The sequence below is a fragment of the Eptatretus burgeri genome, chromosome 4, assembly GCF_056783735.1.
Source record: "Eptatretus burgeri isolate ZD-2024b chromosome 4, Ebu_testis_v1, whole genome shotgun sequence".
In the NCBI taxonomy this organism is placed as follows: Eukaryota; Metazoa; Chordata; class Myxini; order Myxiniformes; family Myxinidae; genus Eptatretus; species Eptatretus burgeri.
This window is the reverse complement of record NC_140964.1, coordinates 136,026,197-136,050,089: the sequence shown is the minus strand read 5'-3', so window position 1 is coordinate 136,050,089 and position 23,893 is coordinate 136,026,197. Positions and strand designations below refer to the sequence as shown.

The 23,893-nt window shown below is 42.4% G+C and overlaps 1 protein-coding gene across 1 annotated transcript in view; it reads left to right on the top strand.

Moving 5' to 3' along the window:
- Window positions 1-23,893, top strand: part of OBSCN (obscurin, cytoskeletal calmodulin and titin-interacting RhoGEF) — a 498,370-nt gene that overhangs the window by 393,555 nt on the left and 80,922 nt on the right. The window contains exons 95-103 of the mRNA XM_085876584.1: window positions 4,429-4,485; window positions 4,621-4,733; window positions 4,912-5,080; window positions 5,365-5,455; window positions 12,665-12,871; window positions 16,545-16,602; window positions 17,271-17,348; window positions 21,242-21,414; window positions 21,835-21,861. Of these exons, the coding sequence (XP_085732710.1) occupies window positions 4,429-4,485; window positions 4,621-4,733; window positions 4,912-5,080; window positions 5,365-5,455; window positions 12,665-12,871; window positions 16,545-16,602; window positions 17,271-17,348; window positions 21,242-21,414; window positions 21,835-21,861 (973 nt within the window). The remainder of the gene's footprint in view (window positions 1-4,428; window positions 4,486-4,620; window positions 4,734-4,911; window positions 5,081-5,364; window positions 5,456-12,664; window positions 12,872-16,544; window positions 16,603-17,270; window positions 17,349-21,241; window positions 21,415-21,834; window positions 21,862-23,893) is intronic.

The window sequence follows — 23,893 nt, the reverse complement described above, 5'->3', positions numbered from 1 at the left end:
TCTCTCTCTCTCTCTCTCTCTCTCTCTCTCTCTCTCTCTCAGTCTCAGTCTCAGTCTCAGTCTCAGTCTCAGTCTCAGTCTCAGTCTCAGTCTCAGTCTCAGTCTCAGTCTCAGTCTCAGTCTCTGCCTCAGTCTCTGCCTCAGTCTCAGCCTCAGTCTCAGCCTCAGTCTCAGTCTCAGTCTCAGTCTCAGTCTCAGTCTCAGTCTCAGTCTCAGTCTCTGCCTCAGTCTCTGCCTCAGTCTCTGCCTCAGTCTCTGCCTCAGTCTCTGCCTCAGTCTCTGCCTCAGTCTCTGCCTCAGTCTCTGCCTCAGTCTCAGTCTCTGCCTCTCTCTCTCTCTCTCTCTCTCTCTCTCTCTCTCTCTCTCTCTCTCTCTCTCTCTCTCTCTCTCGTCTCAGTCTCTGCCTCTCTCTCTCTCGTCTCAGTCTCTGCCTCTCTCTCTCTCGTCTCAGTCTCTGCCTCTCTCTCTCCCGTCTCAGTCTCTGCCTCTCTCTCTCTCTCTCTCTCTCTCTCTCTCTCTCTCTCTCTCTCTCTCTCTCTCTCTCTCTCTCTCTCTCTCTCTCTCTCTCTCTCTCTCTCTCTCTCCCGTCTCAGTCTCTGCCTCTCTCTCTCTCTCTCTCTCTCTCTCTCTCTCTCTCTCTCTCTCTCTCTCTCTCTCTCTCTCTCTCTCTCTCTCTCTCTCTCTCTCTCTCTCTCTCTCTCTCTCTCTCTCTCTCTCTCTCTCTCTCTCCCGTCTCAGTCTCTGCCTCTCTCTCTCTCTCTCTCTCCCGTCTCAGTCTCTGCCTCTCTCTCTCTCTCTCTCCCGTCTCAGTCTCTGCCTCTCTCTCTCTCTCTCTCCCGTCTCAGTCTCTGCCTCTCTCTCTCTCTCTCTCCCGTCTCAGTCTCTGCCTCTCTCTCTCTCTCTCTCCCGTCTCAGTCTCTGCCTCTCTCTCTCTCTCTCTCCCGTCTCAGTCTCTGCCTCTCCCTCCCTCGCTCTCCCGTGTGAGTCTCTGCCTCTCTCTCTCTCTCTCTCTCTCCCGTCTCAGTCTCTGCCTCTCTCTCTCTCTCTCTCTCCCGTCTCAGTCTCTGCCTCTCTCTCTCTCTCTCCCGTCTCCAGTCTCTGCCTCTCTCTCTCTCTCTCTCCCGAATCAGTCTCGGCCTCTCGCTCTCTCTCTCTCCCGTCTCAGTCTCTGCCTCTCTCTCTCTCTCTCTCCCGTCTCAGTCTCTGCCTCTCTCTCTCTCTCTCTCTCCCGTCTCAGTCTCTGCCTCTCTCTCTCTCTCTCTCCCGTCTCAGTCTCTGCCTCTCTCCCTCATGCACAGATTCATCCCATCTCATCTTCCCACTCATGGTATACTGTGGTGAGGCAGTAGCTCTGCAACAACTATCTTCTCTTCCTGGAAGGCAAATCTGACCCAAGACAATCTCAGTACATTCCAAAAAGTCCGCAACAAGTGTGTGTCCACTCTCAGGACAATCAGAAGACAACATCTGCCCAACCTCAAGAATTAATTTTCAAACTTTCCTCTCTCCTCTAAAACTTGATGGCACCTTGTTAATTCTGTTTCCTGTGTATACTCCTCTTACATCTCTTCCCTCTCTTTAAATGGCGCCACAGCTGACTTCGCTCATGAGAAGGCCAAATGCCTCAATTCTATGTTTGATTCCAAATCTTGTCTCCCCAACTCCTAACTCTCGGTACCCAGCCTTCCCTGCCATGCCCAACTGCTCCTGGACTCTGTCTTTTTCACCTGAGAAGGTAGAGAAGGCTCTTACAATCCTCGACTCTGACTCTGACTCTGCTACTGAACCGACGGCATCAGCTCACATTTTCTTAAAAAACTGCTCTGGTCTTGCACTTCCTCTCTCTGCCCTTTTCACTCGGTCATCTTCCATCTGCTTGGAAATCTGCCAACATCACTGCACCACATAAAAAAAACGTGCAAAAACTGATCCCATCAACTACAGACCTTGCAGCTCATTTCGCATCATCAAGGTCATGCAACCCCTCATCACAGTTGATTTGAAATCCTTCCTTTTCTCCAACAACCTCATTTCAGATCATCAATTGGGTTTCAGACCAGGTCACTCTTCACCTTGGACATGCTACTTCTACTCACCCAACAATGGATGGAGGCCCTCAATGTCAGACATGAGATCAGGGATATCTCTCTGTAGACATACCTTGTGCTTTTGATACAGTTTGGAATTCTGCCTTGCTCTCTAAACTGTCTGCCAATGGCAAGCAAGGTCAACTCCACTCTTGGATTGCTGACTTCCTCTACTCTCATAGCCAATGTGTGGTGCTCAACGGAATCCTTTCCTCCTCTCTCCCTGTCAAGGTTGGAGTGCCCCAAGGCAGTGTTCTGGGCCCAGTCCTATTCCTGATATTCATCAATGATCTCTCTGACTTTGGAAAATCCTTTTTATCCATTTTGTGATGACTCCACATGCTGCCATATCATCCCTCATCCTTCAGACAGATGGGCTGCAGCCTCTTCCCTCTCTCCAGACCTTGAAAAAAAATTACAAGCTGGTCAAACACTTGGAACATGTCTTTCAATCCTGGCAAATCTCACACTCTCACTATCTCTCTCTGAAAGGACCATCTGGCACTTCCAGATTTCTGTCTGTCTTCCACCACCTCCTTTCTGGTGTTGCACCCTCTGCTCTTTCCGTGCTTAAGCTTCTTTCTTGGGAGCTCACACGGTCCACCATCAACCCCCTTCTGTTAAAACGACCTAAATCCAGGATCACTGCTCACCTCCACTCATTTGTTCTTGTTTTTTTTTTTTTCCCACCTGCGGAATAAACTCCCAAACTCTCTTCAGTCTCGTTCCTCCCTCCAGGTCGTCAAGACAGCTGTTTACCGCCATCTCGGATCATCCCAAATCCAAAACCATGATCTTTTCTTCCCTCGTTAACGCCCAAATCCCTCCTCCTTCCAATTTTCTAGTTTTCCCTTCGTGGAGTTTCCATCTTCTCCACCCCAATGCATGTCTGCTGTTCTTCCTGATCTGTTCAGCATCCAAGCTCTTCCATGAGCCTCGACATGGTGTACCAAAAAACAAACAACCGTTGATGTGTACATGACTTTTAGAAGTTGATATCGTTGATATCTGATTGGTGTGTTGATTTCGAAGTTGCGATTTTAATTGTTGACTTGCTGCAGGGAGAACGATGTTTTCGGCATAGTGCAATCTTGTGGATCCTTATGGTGTTTGTTCTTCGGACTTGGGGATTGTTATTAGCCTGGTGTTGGCTTCACGGTGAAGAGGTGGCTGGCTTTAAGATCTAAGAAACGTACCGAGTCAGAAATTGAAATACCTCCAGAAAATGAGGTGTTTTATGGTGGCCGGAGTGCAAATCTTGCGACCAACCTCCTCGAAAGAGGTAACCCGACTGCAGGACTCCGTCTGCAGACACAGTTTGGGATGCTGGACATGGATGACCTTTGGCTCACAAGGAGCTCCTCCACCCTTTGACAGGTTTTGTTTTTAGTCCTCCTGGGTGTCCGTATCGACACACCCTCCAGCAACCAAAGCCTGACACGGTAGCTGTCGATTGCCATGGAAAATGCTCGTCGAATCGGGAACTGGCGACGATGGAGCTGAAATGGTATCGTCATAATTATTGAAAACACCTTAGAAATGATGTAATTATGCAACAAATGACTCGTCAAAAGGAAATCATCAAAAAGGACATTGAAATGATGGATTTTGTTTTGGGTTTTCTTTTTCATCACAACATTTGTCAAAAGTTAGTGCTCGGGCAGTTATAGTGAAGTAGTTTTGCAGGCACGAAACAGACGCTGACATAGCAAGATGTGGAGCAGGATCACTCTCTTTTTATTCGAAGAAGAAGATGGAAAGTTGGGTGCCAGATCATCAATAAGCAAAGTCATAAATATTTTCATGAATGAAAAATGGTCCTGCAGCGGGTTTCGTCATGGATCTGTCACTGGACTTGTCTGTTCCACGAGACGTGCACGTCGTACGTCACAGGGCTCGCAGCACTCACCGAGCTCACTGAAAGTGGCCTTATTTCATGTTTTTTTTTGTTTTTTTAGATCGATTTGATTTACTCGAAAGGTTTTATTGCGATGTTGACCTTACTTGGGTGAAAATAATTTTTGTCGCAAATTTAGGGCACATGCCAAGTCTGAGTTTCACCCCCTGGTCAAGCATCTTGATATTATTGATCGTCGGCTTTCCTGGCTCGTGATCTCCACGGTTAATTTGGCTGATGAATGTTTAATCTCACATTCGAGCAAGTACTGTAGTTGATTTCATACCTCTGACCATAATGCGTGGCACTGCATCCACAGCAGAGCTGCATTTCACTTGTTGTCTCACCTTCAGACCAGGTCTGGCATTGAATGACAGGTGAAATATTCATTCATATATATATATATAAATACTGCACACCTGTTTGTAATTGTCCTTTCATCAGCAGAACTCACCTTGAGACCCTCCAAAGCCAGCAGTGCCATCGACCCACCAGAAAAAGGTACGTGACACCTGGCTGGTTTCTGGAGATAACGTCATATCGTGTTGTATATTCCACATTACGTACCTTTACAAAGACTGCATGTGCACTGGATCATTGTAAATGACCGACTTTTGGTTTCTCGTTCACCTCCAGAACCGCCTCACTTTCAGGAAATCATGGAAGATGTAACTTTGTCTGTGGGAGAGACCGCGCGGTTTGTGGTCTTGGTTCATGGAAACCCTCCTTTTAAGGTCACGTGGTATAAGGTGGGTATGAAACCACAAGGTTGTCTATTTTTTTTATTTTATTTTTTTTACAATGAATGGTCGTCCTTCATGTGTTTAGCCAGCACAGATTAGCACTGAATTCAAGTCTGACATGATTGAAGAAACCATGCAGTCTCACTTATTTAGCTTCTTGATGCGTCGCTTGTACGTCGGTCAGGATGCTGATCAGCTGGTGGAGAGCGACCACATTCGCCTACTGAGTGAAGGTAATGAGCACGCCCTGATCATTCCACACGTCGTGGAGGCAGATTCTGACGTTTATACCTGCCGAGTACGCAACCTGGCAGGTGAAAGCGCGTGTAAGGCTCAGCTGAACGTGAACGCAGGTAAGTTTGGGGGGTAAATTGGATGATAACATCTCGTAGTTACCAGGGCAGTTATTAGGCTGGAAACCAATGATTTTCTTTGTTTTGAGTTGTTTGTTTGTTTTTTACCTCAAACTCTAATAATTGAGAATAACCTCACAATTTGGAGGAGTGCATCTTCATGACTTTGCTGGACTATGATTAATAATGACTTACTGAAACAATTTTCTCGTTTCTTCAACAAGATAGATTTTGAAGCATCAATCCTTCGCATGTATTCTGATGTCATTTATTCTCTTCCACAGCAACAAGCAATAAGGGGGGTAAAGGAGGGCAGAAGATGAAGAAAACACGAAGAATGGTTGATGAGTATGATGTGAAAAGAGAAATTGGAAGGTCAGATAGTCTTATTACCTTCCAGGTGCAAAGGTCATGGAGGAATCAATTGTGTCCCCACCTTTGCCAAAACTTGTGATCATTTTGTTGGGGTGCGACTATGCCGCTGATGCGGTGTCCCTATTACCAGTTCACTGGCACTCATTTCACCAACCTCGGAAGGATGACAGGCTGAGTCAACCCCACCTGGTGTTAATTCAGCAGCCAACGGGGCTCAAACTCAGGACCCTCAGATCCCAGGCCAGCCACCCTAACCACTAATCACCTGAACCTCCTTTTAAGTTGATATCCTGGATTTTTAGCTTATCTGGAATTTTAATTTAAATTCCAGATATGGTATTGTTGTCATCTCACACAGTCTGTCCGTCCATCTCCTATTTCGATTTTTTTTCCAGCCAAACCGCTGGGCCAATCCGGCTGAAATTTGGCAACAACGTTCCGTGTTGCAACCAAAATTTGGTGGAATTCTGACCGGGTAGGTCTGGAGAAGAAGATTTTTGAAGAAATTTACTAAGCCGGCCATTTTGACCTTCTTAAGGTCATGTGACTGGAACGAGCTTTGCAATTCCTCTTCCCAGAAAAAGGGCATAACTGTGAGAAAAATTGACGAAACACCCAGAAACTCGAACTTGTTCTATAACTTATCATAATAAAGCCATGTACCAAGTTTCAGTTGAATATGTGAAAGGGTGTAGGAATATAAGTGAAAAACCACAGGTGGGACAGACGGACAGAGAGCAAACCTATCGTCCCCTCTGGTGAAACCGCTCGAGGACGAATAATGGGCAAAGTCCATGCTTTTCCAATATAGTCCCTCCCTATGTCTATGAGCTCAGAAGGGCATTCAGAAAGCTGTATGAAAGGGATAGTCACAATATTCCAAATACACCAAAAAGTTAGAACAAGATGAATATATGAATGTCAAATACTCTTTTGTATTCATTTGCGAAGTGTCGATTTGGAGATAAAAGATGCAGCCTGATGGAATTGCAGGATGACTGAGGGTAAAAAGGAAACTTAGTGACAGTGGAGCAACAGCTGAATGAGTGAGGGAATGAACATTCGGTCAAAAAAGGTGAGAGCGGAGAGGAGAAAATTCAGTTACCTGCAAGTTGGAAGAAGTTGTGTTCGGTTAGGCTAGTATGGGGAAGAAAAGATTGTGCGTAGGGATGGGGGATGATGAGATGACGGTGTATTGCCAAAGTGAAATCTTGGAGTGAGCAGTGTGATTGAAGTCTCCAGAAGACAATTGCACAAATGTAAAAAAAAAAAAAAATTGGAACAAAAGAGTTTTGAAGTATGCAGTAATCCTGGATTTTTGGGAATTCCACAGCAGAAGGATGGACACACTATTTTTCAAGAATGAAATGTACACTCAGTGAGGTTATCTTTCAATGAATATGAAAGCAAGCTGCTTAACTGCAACCACCTCCCCCACAGGATTCAGTATACCAGGGTCGAGATTCTGAAGGATGAATAGGGAAGTCGTGGATACAATCGGATAAACCCACGCATGAGAGAAAATAGACTTTGGGAATGTATTCCCAGATGGAATCGATATCACGGGCTGCGGAGATGGTGGTCCAATCCTTTTGTGATAGGGCAGTTTGAAGTCCCTCCCAGTTGGCATGTGCAGACAGCCACATCTTGCATCATTGGGGCTCCTCTCTTACAATAGCCAGAGAGTTGTTGCCCTTGACAAGAAAGTGATCAGAAGAGCGAATATAGGTAGAAGAGGAACAAGAGAGAATGGTTGGAAAGTTTGTCAGGAGTAAAAATCCGGTTTGGTGAGTTTACAGATGTGAGAAACGCAGCAGGTGGGTGGGGGGGGGGGACGGGAGGGAGGGCATGAGCACAGCCAGCCTTGAGAGGGCAGACAGGGCAGTTACCTGGAGCCCCTGACCATTAGAGGACCCCGAACAAAAAAGTTTTACGTTTCAAAACTTGTGATTGTCAACCTCCATTTCTGACAATTCGCAAGCATGAGCTTATGTTCATGGAAGCCCAGTCACACCGGAGCAATAACGATAAACAAGAAGCTAACCCTGGGTCCCCCGCCTTTTGGGTGCGATGAGGAATAGATCTGTGTGTAATATGAAAGATAATGTTGAATGGTGTTTGAAATTATCGTGTACAACATAAGACTACATGGACAGATGATTGGTCGGTCGGAGCTCATTTTACAGTCATGTCCCTCACCCCTCTGACCTTGTCGTAGGGACAGGGAACAAAAATGTATACACTTATAGGTAATGTGAATGGTCACATGACACAATGTCCAACAAAAAAAAGAGCAATCAGAGATTGCAGACCCTTGCCTGGACTTCATTTGAGTTGTTTATTTTATAGGTTTCAGGGTAAATCCAATCAGGCTGCCAAACCATGTGACCAATGACATCATATGTGTGAACCTTTTGTTCCTCATGGACAGGCGGTCATACGTGAAAAGTTTTGCCTCGATATGTTCAGCCACTTCAGGTCCACCATTCAATTGACCATAGAATGAGATTTTAAAAATATTCAATTGAAATCAAATGGAAGACCGAATAAAATAGATACTGCATTGGAGTCATCAGAAGGAACCGGAACGAGCAAAAAGCAAAGATGAAGTCATCAGGAGGAACATTGATAGGTCTCGGGTTTCAAATGCTGCTCCTCAACCCTCAAACCCATCCAAGCCACAGCCAAGTGAACCTTATTCAGAAAAAAGACAAAAGTATAAAAGAACCCAGATGAAAAAAATTAAATAGCTATGCCTGCCAGACCGTGCGTCGAATCAGGGTTGAAATTTAACACACGCATTCCCCATCGCTTCTCAATTATAATTGTGAAGTTTCAAGAGTAATAATCTTTTAAAGATTTTCACTCTTTCCAATTCGGCTGCAAGACCTTGTGACCTGTTTATTATTCGCAAACACCCTGGTATCCCCAAGGCTTGGGGAACGTGTGTGAAGTTTCTGTTCGATGCGTCCAACCGTTCTGAAGATGAGGATTTTTTGAAGGTTTTCGGGTAAATCCAATATGGCTGCCAAACCCTGTGACCTATGATGTCATAGGTGGGATCAGTTTGTTCTTAATGGATAGGCGGTCATACCTGTAAAGTTTCCCATCGATCTGTTGAGCCATTTCAGGGAAGATTTTTGAAGGTTTTTTTTTTTTTTTAATTTAAATATGGCTGCCGAACCACATGACCAATGACATCATTAATGTTTTTTCTGTCAACTAATTAATCCCAAGATGACCCTCAAAAATTTTCGATGTGATTATGACATCATACAAAAATCATACTTCTCCCCCATCTGACTTGCCATCTGCCAAGTTAGCAATTTTTCCCCCATTTGGAGATAGAGGTTCAAAGTTTTTTTCCTTTTTTTTTTTTCCAAACATGGCTACCACACCACGTGACATATATGACATCATAATTATCCTTCAACCATTCTTCACGAGTCGTCGCACCAATGGTGGCAATTTCGTCTCAATCCGCCAAGCGGTTGCGAACAAAAACACGAAAGTTCTGTGCGGACAAACGAACAAACAGACAGACAAAGATACAGACCCAAATGCAACACCCTCTCTTTCGGTGAGGATCATAATTTATATAGAATCAAAAAATCCCATCTTGATTTCCTCTTCGGTGCTCCATTTCTGTTAAACGAAGGTTCTGCAGAGCACTTTGTAGTGCTAAAAGATATAATCTGCTGTCCAATTTAACCTCTACTTTCTATGTATGTGAGAAAAAAGGTGAAGTTCATGCCTCCATGGCAGAAACATCTTCAAGTCTTGACATTCATGGTTCATATTTTACATTCGCACACCACAAATGGAGACATTAAGCTACCTGATCCTCTGCTACCACTCAATTTAGGACATCATCTTATGGCACATTTTAAAAAGGGTAGGCCATTGTTTTTCAGCACCCTGACTGATTTCTGAAATCCTGCGCTGAATGCTTTTGATAAGGCAATGACAAACCACCCAGTGTATGATTTTCTAAGAGACAGCTTCATTATGTCCCTAATCTGGAAAACAGTACTTCGCGTCAAATATCTGATGTCTGTGCAATAAGCGAATTTCAAAATGACGTATGAATACTAAATGAGGCCTTTTACGCATGTCCTCGACGGGCAGTTTTAACCTGCCAATGCCGGCACGAAATTTGTGATTCAACTTGTCTTTTAAACATAGTTTTCATCATTTCGACGAAAGAGTGGCAATTTCGAAATAGTTAACTATAATTGTTCCGTTCCTGAATCCAAATCGGACTCGTCGGAAGATGGGAAATATTTGTGGATGAGAAGTGTCGGGTTCATATCATTTCTTGTTAATACATTCTCGCTTCAGCTGTGGATAGAGCATGCACGCACGCACGCACGCACGCACACGCACTTCAACTTTGAGCAATCCATGCAAAAATCTGGTATAGTTTCTCTTGTGGGCTCTGAACCAAACACAAATACTTATAACATCTGTCACAGCTCCTGTGGAGCCTCCACCCTCCTGACAACATGACTGCTATGAAATATCATAATTTAAAACTTACCGTGCACATTCACAAGCCCCAGATATGTCCTTCGCATCGGTGTTCGGAAGAATCTAATCCAGATACAGTCCATTCATTGGTAGTGATCCTTTCGGGGGGGGGGCTTTTGTAGCACACGCCCCTCCACTCGGGCCTGACACTGACCCACATGGTTGGGAGCTTGCAGTACGAGCAACTGCCCGGCTGTTCGGTGAGATGAGAAAGGTATCCAAGTCTTCGGTTGTGCAGATGCACAGCCCTTTATCTCAGGTACTTTTCCCAGTATTTTTGGTTTCTTAAAGAAACTTTGTGAGTCATTTCAGGTGTCGAAGGATTCAATTCCTCTTGAACAGTCCGAACCATTTATTTCATACATACGTATCATGATGGAGGAAGAGAGGAAATTCAGTTGCACAATAACAAGTGACACACTTTATCCTCTTTTCCTCATAATGCATGGATCTTGAGTTCCTTTTATCACAAGCAAAAGTGGAGAGGGTGAGATTATCGGACACCAGCATATCATTAATATATGAGATTATTTGGAAGGTAAAGGGGTCCAATGTTTACTTGGCAGGCTGGTCACCATCCAAAACAGGAAATAAATATATGACTGTTTAAAATGCTAATGGAAACATGTACTCGAAATAGATACATGTTCGTAAAGCAGATAAATGAAATAATCATGTTGTATTTGAATCGGACATTTCCCATTTATCGGGTTATGACAATAACTAATATGGTAAAAACTTTACTTCTCAAGTTAATTGGCGACATGTCCCTTTTATTATCACACTTAAAACCATTAGGCCAATTTTGGAGAAATCTATTTCCACTGCAGGTATCAATCCTTATCCATCCATTGGGACCATGCTCCGTGCAGAGCGTTGGTTGCTGCCGAGGCAGTCTCCTTGGCTATTGTGCACAATCCTGGACGGGTCACCACTCCGACACAGTATACCAGCATGCTGGCACTCGTTTTGCCGACCTCGGAAGGATGACAGGTCGAGTTTACCGCACCTGGTATTAATTCAACAACTGAGCAGGATTGGAACTCAAGACCCTTGGATCCCAAGCCTGCCACCTGAACCATTAAGCCAACACAAGGCATAATCCTTATCCCAGACACAATATTGTTATGGTCGTGGGGGTACATGGAGAATTTAATCGGGAACTTAGGATTGAATAGAGTTGTCTGGTCTGTGGACGTGTAGGAGACATCTCGATGTAAATAATTAGGGAAAATGTGAGCTTAAGTGTTGTGTCACCACATGGGGGAGGGGGGCTGATGCCATGTTAATTAGATAAGGATTAAGAATAAGTTTCCCCAGTATGTAAATGCCCCCCTGTGACTTTTTCCCTCTGTTTTTATAACCAAAACCTCGATAACAAACAAGCAAACATGCCGAGCAGGCAGAAGCCCCCGCCTCCAAGGGTGACGGTGGGTTAAGTCACGTCCCCGAGGTTGATGATTGATGGGCGTGACATCAGAAAGTAGCCAGACGTGCCGAGCGGGCGGAGGCCCCGCCTTCCCAGGTTTCGTGCGAGCAAGCCACATCCCGGAGGAGGAAACGGTGGTTTGGGGTGATGTCAGTCAGAGGCAAGAGATCGGGAGAGTGCACGTACAAGGTCAGTGTAAGGAAGGCAAGAGTGCGGAGTGAAGGACGTACGTGGTCGAGAGAGAACGTAGTTAGGAGATGGCCTGCAAGAACAGGGCTTTACGGCTGGCTTTCCTTTGACACGTGAAGAAGGCAGCACGATTCTTGTATGTGTTGAGGCGATTTGGCTCACTTGGTGAAGCAAGATGCTGGCCTTTGTCTCTTGGTTGGGTCATGAGGAACGGACCCCGAGCCTCGTGTATGACAAATAGTGGGTCAGTGAGGACAATCGATGCACAACGCAGCTGCACAGGGTCTCTGAGCCTTGGTGTTGAGTACCGCTCACAAATTGCTTAATGATAAATAACCATGATAAACGCAATGCTCCAATGTTTGTCCCGCAACGAGAGAGGCGACTTGGCGCCATTTTGCATGCATCTTCACATGCAAATAGAAGTGCCTTGATTGCAAGTTCCACAAAGACCATCTCTGGGCCAAGCGAAATCCAAGAATAAAAGAAAGGGTTTTCTTTTATTTTGTTTTCTCTTGTTTCTATTGAAGTCTGTGTGTAAAGGCGCCTCGACTTCGACTTCAATTTGCCTCACGTATTTATAATTATTACATTGATTATTGTCCTTGTAAATATTTGTCTATTTTCATTAAATGTGTTCATTTTAAGTATCTGTATCCATGTAATTGTCATGGGGTTTGAGTTTGAATCCCCCTGTGCATCCATTTATGTGCCCCTGTCACACCGCCATTGCGCCCTTTTCCCGCGCGCACTCATTAATCTCCGAGAGTCTCGGCTGTAGGCCTCCAAGGGGGCAGCTCGACCATCCGGGCTGGCAGTATTGTCACCGCCTGTCACCACAATTTGGGGTCAGGGGTTGAACCTTGGCTGCGAGCGCCACGACAATATATTTTATTTCATCCCGAACATGCAAGTTTCCCGGGGTTGCTGCGCACGCGTATTGAGAATTTTGGGGGCAGATTACATCATTTTAAAAAGTCATGTATTGCCTTAAGACATTTCTCACAATGAAAATCAAATTCTAACAACTGAAATCATCTGTTCTTTCTTTCTCATCCTAGAGGTGTATTTGCAACTGTGCGGTTGGTCATGGCAAGGTCAACTAGGGAGGAATTTGCTGCAAAATTTATCCCTTGCTGCAACGCTCGACGGGCAGTCGCTCTCAGGGAGCTGCAGATCCTTCGCCGGTTAAGTCCACATCTTCGACTGTCTTCGCTGCGAAATGCTTTCCAGACTCCCGACAGCCTTCTTATCATCCTCTCTGACCTGTATCTACTCAGTCACTGTCATATTTGTTCATATTCATCATCTGAAGGTTGAGGGATAATTATGAGGTCCACTCGGTAATTTGGTGTTGAGTAAGAGGTTTGGAGTGAAGTGATGAAATGCCAATATAATATTCCATTCACCAAAGGAGATTGTGGACAAATTCAGGATTCACAAAGGTATGCTTATTACAGTGGTACTTGAGTACTTTCCTTCTAAGTTGGTGTTTGTTTATCATCACAAGCTGCAGAAGAAATACAGGATAAGTTGGGGTCCTGTTGGGTGAGGGTCAGTTGGGGTCCTGCTTGCTTCCAAGCTGTCTAGTCTTGGATTTTTCTCAAAAAGTTTGGGGACGGATTTGGACGAAATTTGGTGAACAAGTTGGGTGTTTGATGTCAATGAAATGATTAGATTTTGGTGAAGATCCAGCACCGGATCTGACTACTATACATTTTCTCAGTGATTCTTCACCATTGAGTGTTCAGGCTAAAAGCGATATTGATCATGATGTCTGAAAAGGTTATGGACGGATTCAGACGAAACTTGTTGGATGAGTTGGATCGGTGACAATAAAAAGCCAATTAGATTTTGGTTCAGGTCCGAATCCAGATCCGGCCAATCAGTATGATTCAAAATGTAAACTGTTCAGACTGGTGGAGGGATGTGCTCCACCGAGTACCGTTCTAGTTATCTTTTATGTCTCATTTAATCTAATGGCGAAGAATTTCGCCAGGACACACATTATTGGCACAGTTTGTTGTTCTTTTCCTTCAAAACGATCTCAGGTTTGTTCGCCTTCATGGTTCTTATAATGTTTTGTTTCGCCCAACATTGCTATCTTTTGCAAATCGGAAAATGTATGTCATGCAAATCGGTTATACATTATTTTTAAACCTCCATATCTCTATAATTTCAGCAGAGTGTGTGTGTGTGTGTGTGTGTGTATGTGTGTCTGTGACCGCTGTTTCTCGACAACCACTGGTCCGATCTAATTGAGACTTGCCAGCTATATTGCTGGGGACCTGAGGATGTGCCTTTTCAAGGTTTAATATTAATCGGGCAAGTGGTTCCCAAGTTATGGCCATTTATTTACCAAAACAATGACAGGACACGTTGCTGCGTAGGCGTGGCCGATGGGGAAAGGACGCCATTTAGTTACCAATGACAGGACACGTTGCTTAGCGTTTTGCACCCACAGTATCTATCTTCTATCTTTCTATAATTCCAGCAATCTCTGTTTGTTTGCCTTTCAAAAGGTCTGAAATTAATCGGACAAGTGGTTCCCAAGTTATGGCCAAGTTGGAGCGCGTTCCCCATTACGGGTTACAACGTACGCACCTCCGGATAGTCATGACAACTGTATTCTCATAATTTCTCGATTTCTTATGCGCATTTATAGATAAACACAATGCTCCAATCCAGTCGTCGTTTACGAGAGCGAAGGAACGGCCTGTGTGGTTGTTTGAAAGTTTTCATTTTCATTTTTTGCACGTATAGCCATGCACTTACGGGCACGCGAGCGCAAAGGAAAGGCCTGTGTGGTTGTTGTTTCTGGCACGTGGTTTGAAAGTTTTTTTTTTGCACGTACAGCCACGCACGTACGGGCACGCACTCGTGTTTATAATATTATTTATAAGATATTTAGATTGTACAACTGTGTTACCACGTCTATTTATGACGAGACTGGCTTGTGTAACATGGTTCGAGTGTTTGTTCTGAGTGGGAGGTCGGTGGTCCAAACCCCACCCGAGTCATACCAAATGCTTTTAAAATGGTCCGTGCTGCTTCCTTGCTTGACGTTCAGCATTTAAAAAGGATAGATCAATGATTTTTGTTGATTATTATAATCATAATTATTATTGTTATTAGGGTACCAAAGCTTTACAGGCTGATGCCTTTTGCTTTTGTTGAGATTTTAAAACTTTTATTATCATTCTTCATCCCGTTTTTTTTTTTTTTTTGCTCTATTATTTTCTTGGAATTTTTTTTCTCTCAGCAACCACTTGTTTGATTGACATTAAATTTTCAGGGAAGGAGCGACCCCCCCTCCCTTCTCCCCAATGGAAATTCTTTAAAATTCTAATTGTGATGTCATATATGATGTGATATGGCAGCCATCTTGGATTAAACGACATTATTTTAAAAATTATTCCTCTGAAACCACTGCACAAAATTTTTTGAAACTTGGCACTTGTCATCTACTTCCAGTTTGGAATAAAACTTGATGACAATGATGTCATTGGTGAAGTGGTCGACCAGCCATAATTGTTTTAATCGAAATCCTTATCCTAAAAATCTGAAACTTTAAACCCATGATCTGTGATCGAACTGCATGGAAAAATTAAATATATGATGTCATCCATCATGTGGTTTGGCAGCCATAGTTTTTTTGAATAAACCCTTTCAAAATTTTCTTCTCCAAAACCGCTTTTGATATTGAAGTGAACTCCGCCCAAATGATCGATGAGCCATGGCGAATAAAGTTTGATGACTTTAATGTCATATGTTACATGGTCTGGCAGCCATATTGGATTTACCCAAAAACCTTCAATAAGCATCTTCTCTCAAACTGCCCAACCAATCAATACAGAACATTATGTGTCATTAACTAGGTATGGTGATTAAAGTTTGAGCACTAAAATATCATTAGTCACATGGTGTGGCAGCCATGTTGGATTGAAGGAAAATATTGAAAAAACAATTTCTCTGAAACCACTTAATCTATCGATACAAAACTCTACACATTATCTCACACCATTGCTGCAGAAAGTGTGAAAATGATGATGTCATAGGTCATGTGGTTTGCAGCTTATTGAATTGAAAAACCAACCTGGCTCAATCAACACAAAACTTCACAAACTTAATACAGTACCAATAGGTCGTGAAGTGTAAATTTATGATATCACAGGTCATGTCATTTGGCAGCCATATTAGTTTCAAAACCAATCCTTGAAAAACCTTCTTCTCTGAAACCACTTTATCGATCGATGTGAAACGTATCACAACATATGCAGCAAGAGTAGTGGATCATACTGTGAAATGGCGCATTGATAGCTTCAGCAGTTTCCAATAAATAATAATTTAATTATTTCCTTAAAACCAATGTGGTTGCCACACCATATAACTGATGAAGTCATCATTATTAAAATATACGCAGCAAGGGCAGTAGATCATATATGTGAAGTCTCACATCGACAGGTTAATCGGTTTCAGAAAATATTTTTGTAATATTTTTCCTTGAAACCAATGTGGCTGGCTGCCACACCACATCACTGATGACATCATTGTTATCAAAATATGTGCACCAAGGGTAGTGGATCATATTTGGAAAGTATTGCATGGTTAGGTGAAGCGGTTTCAGAGAAAGAATTTTTTTTTTAATTTGATTGACTTGGCATGGGGAATATTGGTTGAAAATTTCAACATCATCGGTCATATTGTCTCGCAGCCGCATTGGTTAACAAAAACCTTTTACGATGAATGTGAAACTTTAAAGATGTGATCGACCCACCCATTCTGAATTTTATTTGATAAAAATGACATCGAGGATCAGGTGTCTGATCAAAGCAGGGTGGCTTCGTACCCGGCCATAACTGCTTGCAGTTATAAAGTGCACTTATAAGTTATTATTATTACTGTCCAATTCGTGCAGTTTTCCTTACCCTATGAGGACAGTTGTTATGAAGAGATGCTGGACCGGCTGTCAAAGAAAACCGAATTCTCCGAAAGTGATGTACGTTTGTTATTGGTTGCCACAAACAGTTATATCAATGAAAATCACAAACTCGATGCATTTTTGGTAAATAAATAAACTACAAGTTAGGCAACCCTTTTGGTTGGCAGGATAGCTCAGATGTAGCACACTCACCTTTCTTCTGACTTCTGGTTTGATTTCTGACCTGACTTTGATCTCGTACCCTCATGTTTCGTATTTAAACGGTATCCCACATTCTTTGCTGTAGTGCTAGTGGAAGTTGAAGATCCTATGGTCTTTGCAAAGAGTAGATGGCCGTTGCCGGCACCTTGGCCACATTCCAAATTCCCGTCCCATCTATTACCGTTAGAAAGGTGATGATGCCAAATGACACAATGTCGTCTTTTACCCAGGAAGCTGCCTCTACAGTCGCTGACAATCTGTAAAGGGTATAGGATTCATCCATATCCATTAATCCTCATAAATCACCCAGTTTGATAAAATACTTGCTTGATAAAATATGCTCATTCTTTGGTGAGGTTGTAAAGACACATGACCAATAATCCAGCAGAAAAATTCAGCAGAACTTCTTCCCTAAATGTGACCATTATCACTTATCAGGTATTAACAATTAACAAAAACAGATGAAAGCATGTGTTATGTTTCTTTACATCTAAAGCTGGTTTGTCATCCCCGATGAACCACAGGTGACCATTTACATCCGACAGCTGCTGGAAGGACTTGCATATATCCACGGATGTGACGTCATGCACTTGGACATCAAGGTAAACATTTTGGCTTGTTCTCCTGCAATTCAAATGTTAATTTGATAATCAGAAGTATTACTGATTGTATTTTTCGATGTGGAGATTGAGGAACTGGAAGAAGTATTGCCTGGATCGTAGACTGAATTATGTCTTGTGTACAACCCCTACACAGTATGCATTACATTGCACTGTTTTGAATAAGGTGTGTACATTCGGATGATCATGTGATGTTCCAGCACTTTTAGAGTTGACAGTTGTGTGCAGACAAATTCTGCTAGAAAAGGCAATTTATGGTTCTTGTGTTTTTTTTTTTTAATTAATGTATGATGTTATGAATTTTTAAAAATGAATTTATAATCAAATGAATTTTTTAAACTAAAACATTGTATGAATTTTTAAAATAAGTTCATAGTTTGAATTTTTTTTATTTTAATGAATTACCGATTTTATGAATTATTTTTCATGAATTCATAGTTCTATAAATTATTCATTATTTTTATAAATTGCTGGTTTTATTTAAAAAAAAAATTTTGATTACAGTTTTATGATTGTTTTTTAATGAATTTACAAATTAAAAAAAATTAATTTTGTTTTATGAATTTTTTAAAATGAAATTCTGATTTTTTGATTTGTTAAAAATGAATTTCTGATTTTATGAAGTTTTTTTTTAGAATGAATTTACGATTTTATGAATTTCTTTCTGAATTTATGATTTTATCAATTTTTTTTAATGAATTTATCATTTCTATGGTTTTTGTTTTTTTGCTGAATTTATGATTTTAACAATTCTTTTTAAAAATGAATCTACATTTTTGTGAATTTTGTTTCTGAATTCATGGTTTTATGGATGAATTTTTTTTTTTTACAATTCTATGAATTTTTAAAATCAATTCATATTTTATGATTTTTAAATTCATCTATGATTGTATAATTTATTAATTAATTAATAGTTTTATGATTTAAAAAAAATGAATTAATGATTTTATGTTTTTTTTGATGAATTTTTCATTTTTATGAATGCTTGATATTATGAATTTTTAAAAATGAATTTATAACTTTAAGATTTTGAAAACTTATGAACTTCTTATTTTATGAATTTTTATAATGAATATTTGATTTTATGATTTTTTTCTGAATTTATGACTTCATGAACTTTTTAATGAAGTTATAATTTTATGAACTTGTATTTTTTTTCAGAATATATGATTTTATGAATTTTTTATGCATTTACAATGAATTTCATGAATTTTTTTCTGAATTTGTGATTTTATGAATATTAAATTTTTTTCTCAATGATTTTATATAATTTTTTATTGCATATACAATCTTATGAATATATATATTTTAATGTATTTATAATTTTATGAATTTTTCTTTTCGAGAATTTATGATTTTATGAATTTGTTGTCAAATTTTGAATGAATTTTGAATTGGTGCCACAGGTGCATGTCTGTTGTATTTCAGAAGAGCATCATTTTTATTCAGGTCATTGCAGTAACTGTTTTTGAGATAAAAATACACCAATGAAATGAGCCAGAATTTTGCATGGGTGGTTTGAGAAACAGACTGTCTTCAAGCTTCCTTGGTCACTACAATCACGAGCTTAGGGTTGACGTAGTGGTTTGGGCAGCTGGCTTAGAATCCCAGGGTCCTGGGTTTGAGTCCCATTGGCTGCTGAATTAACACCAGGTAGGGTTGACTCAGCCTGTCATCCTTTTGAGGTCAGTGAAATGAGTACAAGTGTACTGGTCATGCACAGCATTAGCGGCACAGCCGTGTTTCCAAGAAATGATATCTACCTGGTAGCCAAGCTGCCATATGCAAGAACAGAACGACAATCACAGATCTCAATCCCTTCAGGAACTTTTCAGCATTGATTTAAAGAATGCATTTTGATTTCTGATCATCTTAATATTGCCAGGTCCAAACATTTCAGTGAAATGCATATGTATAGAAGGTAAACCTAAAGAATGATATGCACTTCTGATTATTATCGAGATAATTACTGTATGGAAATGTGACTCGATCCCAGATGCACTTTATGGACCTTGCCAGGTGACTGTGAGTTAAGTTCTACCTTTCTTTGGATTCCATTGAAAATAATGAATTTTCTTTCCAATCTCGTGTTAACAAACACAGCGGATCACTTGGGCAGCCATCTCCCCCACCCCTCACCTCACTTTTTAATTGGTTTGCCTTCTCCCTAATTGACCATGGTTCAACCAATTTGTGAAATATTGTTGTGGGCTGGGGGTCGTCGGTGAGAACGACCACAAGGTGGGGAAAGCTTGCGTCGTCTCCCACTAAACTCCCCTGAATTGTAGGCCGTCACTCCGGATAATTCCGTGACGCGGCGGGTCACTCAACCGACCGTGGTCACCAATATTTCAACCGCGTAGCATTGGGTCTATTTGTCTATAACCAATTTACCTAATTAACTACGCGATTTCGACTACCGGGGAAACCACGCACTCGCACGTCTTGCTTGAACCGTGTCACTCTACCGACTGCAGTAGAGTTCCAATTACCGACTACCAACTCCGGTTCGGGTGCAGCCGAGCGGAAACTGCCAAAGCCGTGCCGGCTGGAATGAACGGATTATCGGGGATAAAAATCCGGCTAAACTCAGATCCAAACCATGCTGGATCAATGCAAGAATGGACGGAAACGGACTGAGAACATTTTGTGATGATTTATTTACAGTAGATGAAGACACAAAGCAAGACTTAATGTGAATATGCAAGCAAGGAATATTTACAATGATCCAAAAACACATTCAGTTCTACTTAAAGACGGTACCACACGCAGACACACACACAAATGAAAATAAACCCAGAATTCTTTATTGGACCCTCGCAGCTGAGGAGAGAGACAAGCTGGTGGTCAAAGTTCGGATGGGTACCTGGCAGTCAGAGAAAGGGGGTACTCCGTGCTGCGGAACCTGACTGGTCGCCGGTTTGGGCCCCAGTCGCACATGTGGGACTCGAGGTTCGTGGCGGAGCTCGGGTGGTGAATGGCCGGGGTCCACGGAGGGGGATCGGGGTCGCTCTTTCCTTCCTTGTAGAGGGCCAGCAGAGACACATTTGCCACCTCGACGACCTTCTGCTCAACCCTCGTGACAGCCCTCGTAACAACCACTGTTACCACCCCTTCGTAGCAGCCTTTGTAACCCCTCCGTAAAAACAAAAAAACATTTCGTGACAGCAAAAACCCACCAAAAAAAAACAACAACTGCCTCAGAGAGTGCTTGGGAATTTATCGACCTTCCTCTATGGGGAGGGGCCCTTGGTGAAACACACCTCGCTGTCCATCTTTGGACAGGGTCCTACGGCCCACCCTTCCGGGGCGGGGCCTCGGCCCCTGCCGGGAAACCCCAGCCACTCTTCCACGCGGGGTTCATACTTGACGAGGAACAGTATCAATGTTCAAAGGTCGCCGTGAAAGAGTTACAACGTTTGTGGGAGCCGAGAAACCGGAACCGCGAGATCTTGCCTTGGCACGTCAGGGTGCGAGAAGGCAGCTGGTTGGTGGTGGATCGTGATGGGCCGAGGGGTCATGCAGATGGGATGGTTGTTCGATGGCTTGTTAGATGTAATAACCTAACTCAAAGAAATCGCAACGCATGCCTTTGATTCTCCCACTAGACAAAAGGAAGGGGGTCTGACTACACACATACTTAACGACATTACTGACTTTTGGGACATCTGTATGTTGAATGCACATGGTTTCCATATCTGTAACAATATCTTTTAGATTTAATGTCTTTTGAGATCATTTTGGGATTGCTTTCATCTCTAATTCCTGGATGTACACATCTTGTTTAGTACCAGCTTATGTCTGTTGCATTGCCATTTATTGGAACTCCCTGTAGTTTATGGTACGAGCTCACGACTGCTTCTCCATTACCACAGCCCTCAAACATCCTGATGGCTCACCCCACTGGTGACAACATAAAGATCTGTGATTTTGGCTTTGCTCAGCAAGTGATTCCCAGCCATTCACAGCACTCTTGTTTTGGTTTCCCCGAGTTTGTAGCACCAGAGATAACCCTCAACTTACCCGTCTCCACAGCTTCAGACTTGTGGTGAGGGAGCTATGCTCAGGTTTTTCCTAACGACACCAGGTGTGAGATATCGATTCTCTAATCGGTTTAACATGCATGTTTTCAGTCGAATTTGCTGTTGGAGAAAATTTGCTTTTCAAGTTAGCCTTCAGGTTTGTCAGCAAAGTAGTTATGTATGTCACTAATCTTACTAAATAACCATCCACTAACGGCAACTCCACAACTGTCGGCTAATATCATGCTCGCAATCCATCTTGCTGTCAAGACAATTCGATTCCCTGCAATCCACAAGAGAGATTTCTGGACTCGTTTTAACACGTATTGTTTTTCCTGCAGTAACAAAATGGAGTAAATTGTCTTTTACTTCACTCCCCCCTCCCCACCCCCCATCTGTCCACCCCTCCTCCCCTCCCATCCCATCACACCCACTCCCCACCACAGGCCAGTTGGAGTCCTGACGTATCTTTGGTAAGTCCAATCAGATGAAGGTTTTTGTGGTTTCAGCATTTTTTTCCTCTTGGCTTTCAGACAGCGTTATTTCACAACTTCGATCCTGTATTCATAATTTTGTGATGATTCATGATATCGTTTAGGTAAAAACATGATGTTCAGGACCGCTCTTTATGTGAAATTGTGTAAGCACGTGATCACAGTACAATGACCCTTTTTTTTTTCGTGCTCATCCGTGTTGATATCCTCCTGGATTGATGAATCCATTCAGCAAATGCTTTTCTGCTGTCTGAACTCATCCTTGTGGTTCATCCATGTTCATTAATCATTGTGGTTAATACATATTAATTTAATTCTGATGGGTGGATCGAGTGGTGGCAGTAGTGAGGGTGGAGTGATTTCAGGCAATGCTGAGAGTGCAGGCAGGGTTGTGGGTGGAGTGAGTGAGACAGGTTGGAATGAGGTCTGGGAGACAGTTTTTTGTTGGTGGTGAAACTCTTAATGTGTATGGCTCTTCTTTTTGCAGGAAGGATTGTGGACAGAGAGTTGTGTGTTCTTTTGACATAACGGAAGTTAGGGACATTGAAGGATGGTGAAATGGCATTATCAGGTCAAAGCAGGAACGTGTTGTCGTGGTTCATGTTGAAGCAAATCACGTCGGGATAGTTTACTCCGAACATCTGAAAAATACTTGCGGAATATTGGGTCACAAACAAAAGACAAAGGACTGTGAGATAACGTTTTCTGGCATTCTTCCGAGTTGAGAAAAGTTAATACAACTTTCGAGTGGAACAATATATGTCAACCTATTGTGGAGGAATGGTGGAGGCAGGAAAGTTTTATCTTTGAAAAGCAGTGGGAATCAGTTTGGGAGTAAAGGGAATGTTTCCATAATAATTGGCAATAAAGGGGACAGCAAGGTTTACAGTCGAATTTTGAAATGGAACTCGGGCTTTTTAAACTAGAAGAGGATGGAGAGGCTACAAGGAAAGGAACTGTAATTTATAATATGGTTTTTAAGAACAAGGCAACAAGAATAACGAGATGGTATTCATAGAATACTTAGCCCGTGCAGTCTCGAGAAAAGCTTGATTCAAGCCAACTCTTCTGGTGGCAAATTTGTAATTAATAAAACCAAACACAGATTGCACAATGCAGTACATATGGCCGAATTATCAATGAATCGCCTAATGTCTGTCTGAACCATGGGCTGTGCCCTCAAAAGATCCATGACATCACCTTGAAATTTTTTCAAACCCTTCCATGAATTCAAATCCGCGCCTCGGTGAAGACAAGCCCGCGTTGCAGCATTTGAAGGAGTGCCTTTGACGTCTTCATTATCTTCTTCAGTGGCGTCATCATCACAACCCTGACCCGATACATTCACATCGTTGATTTCTGACACAATTCCTTCCAAGACCGCTTCATCTTCCTCTTTGTCGTCTCCAAGCGTCACCGGAATTTCATCGTCAATGGAAACCCAAGTTTGGAACTCTTCTGTAGCCATTCCTGGTGGAGGATCAACATCACCTGCATCCAGCTCTTCCTCTTGAGGTATTGATCCTCCTTTCCTCCAACAATTGATGATGGTCCCTGAAGAGACCTTGGACCAGGCTCCAGACAACATGATTTCTTTTTCATCATCCTGATGTTTTCAGACCTCAGGCATACTCATTTTCTTTACAACCTCGTTTGATGTCAGGTGATCACCATTGGCCTCAAGCATGTCCAAGATTGCTCGACACATCTCGTACCTGAAGTTTTCATGGCCCGAATAATGTCCAAATCACATGGCTGCATAATGGATGTGGTGTTCGGAGGAAGACTTCTGATGTCGATCTGAGAGAGTCCTCCAGGAACATCAGCATGTGCACTGCTGTTGTCAGCAAGAACAATCTTCTTCTCCTCCTTCACCAGGTGCTTGTTCCAGTTTTTCCACCAGTTAATCCAGATTGAACCGGTCATCCAAGAGTTGTGTGAACATTCGTACATCACATGGAAGGTCTTCACATTTTTGAAACGCCGCGGGTTCTTCGACTTCCCAATCACC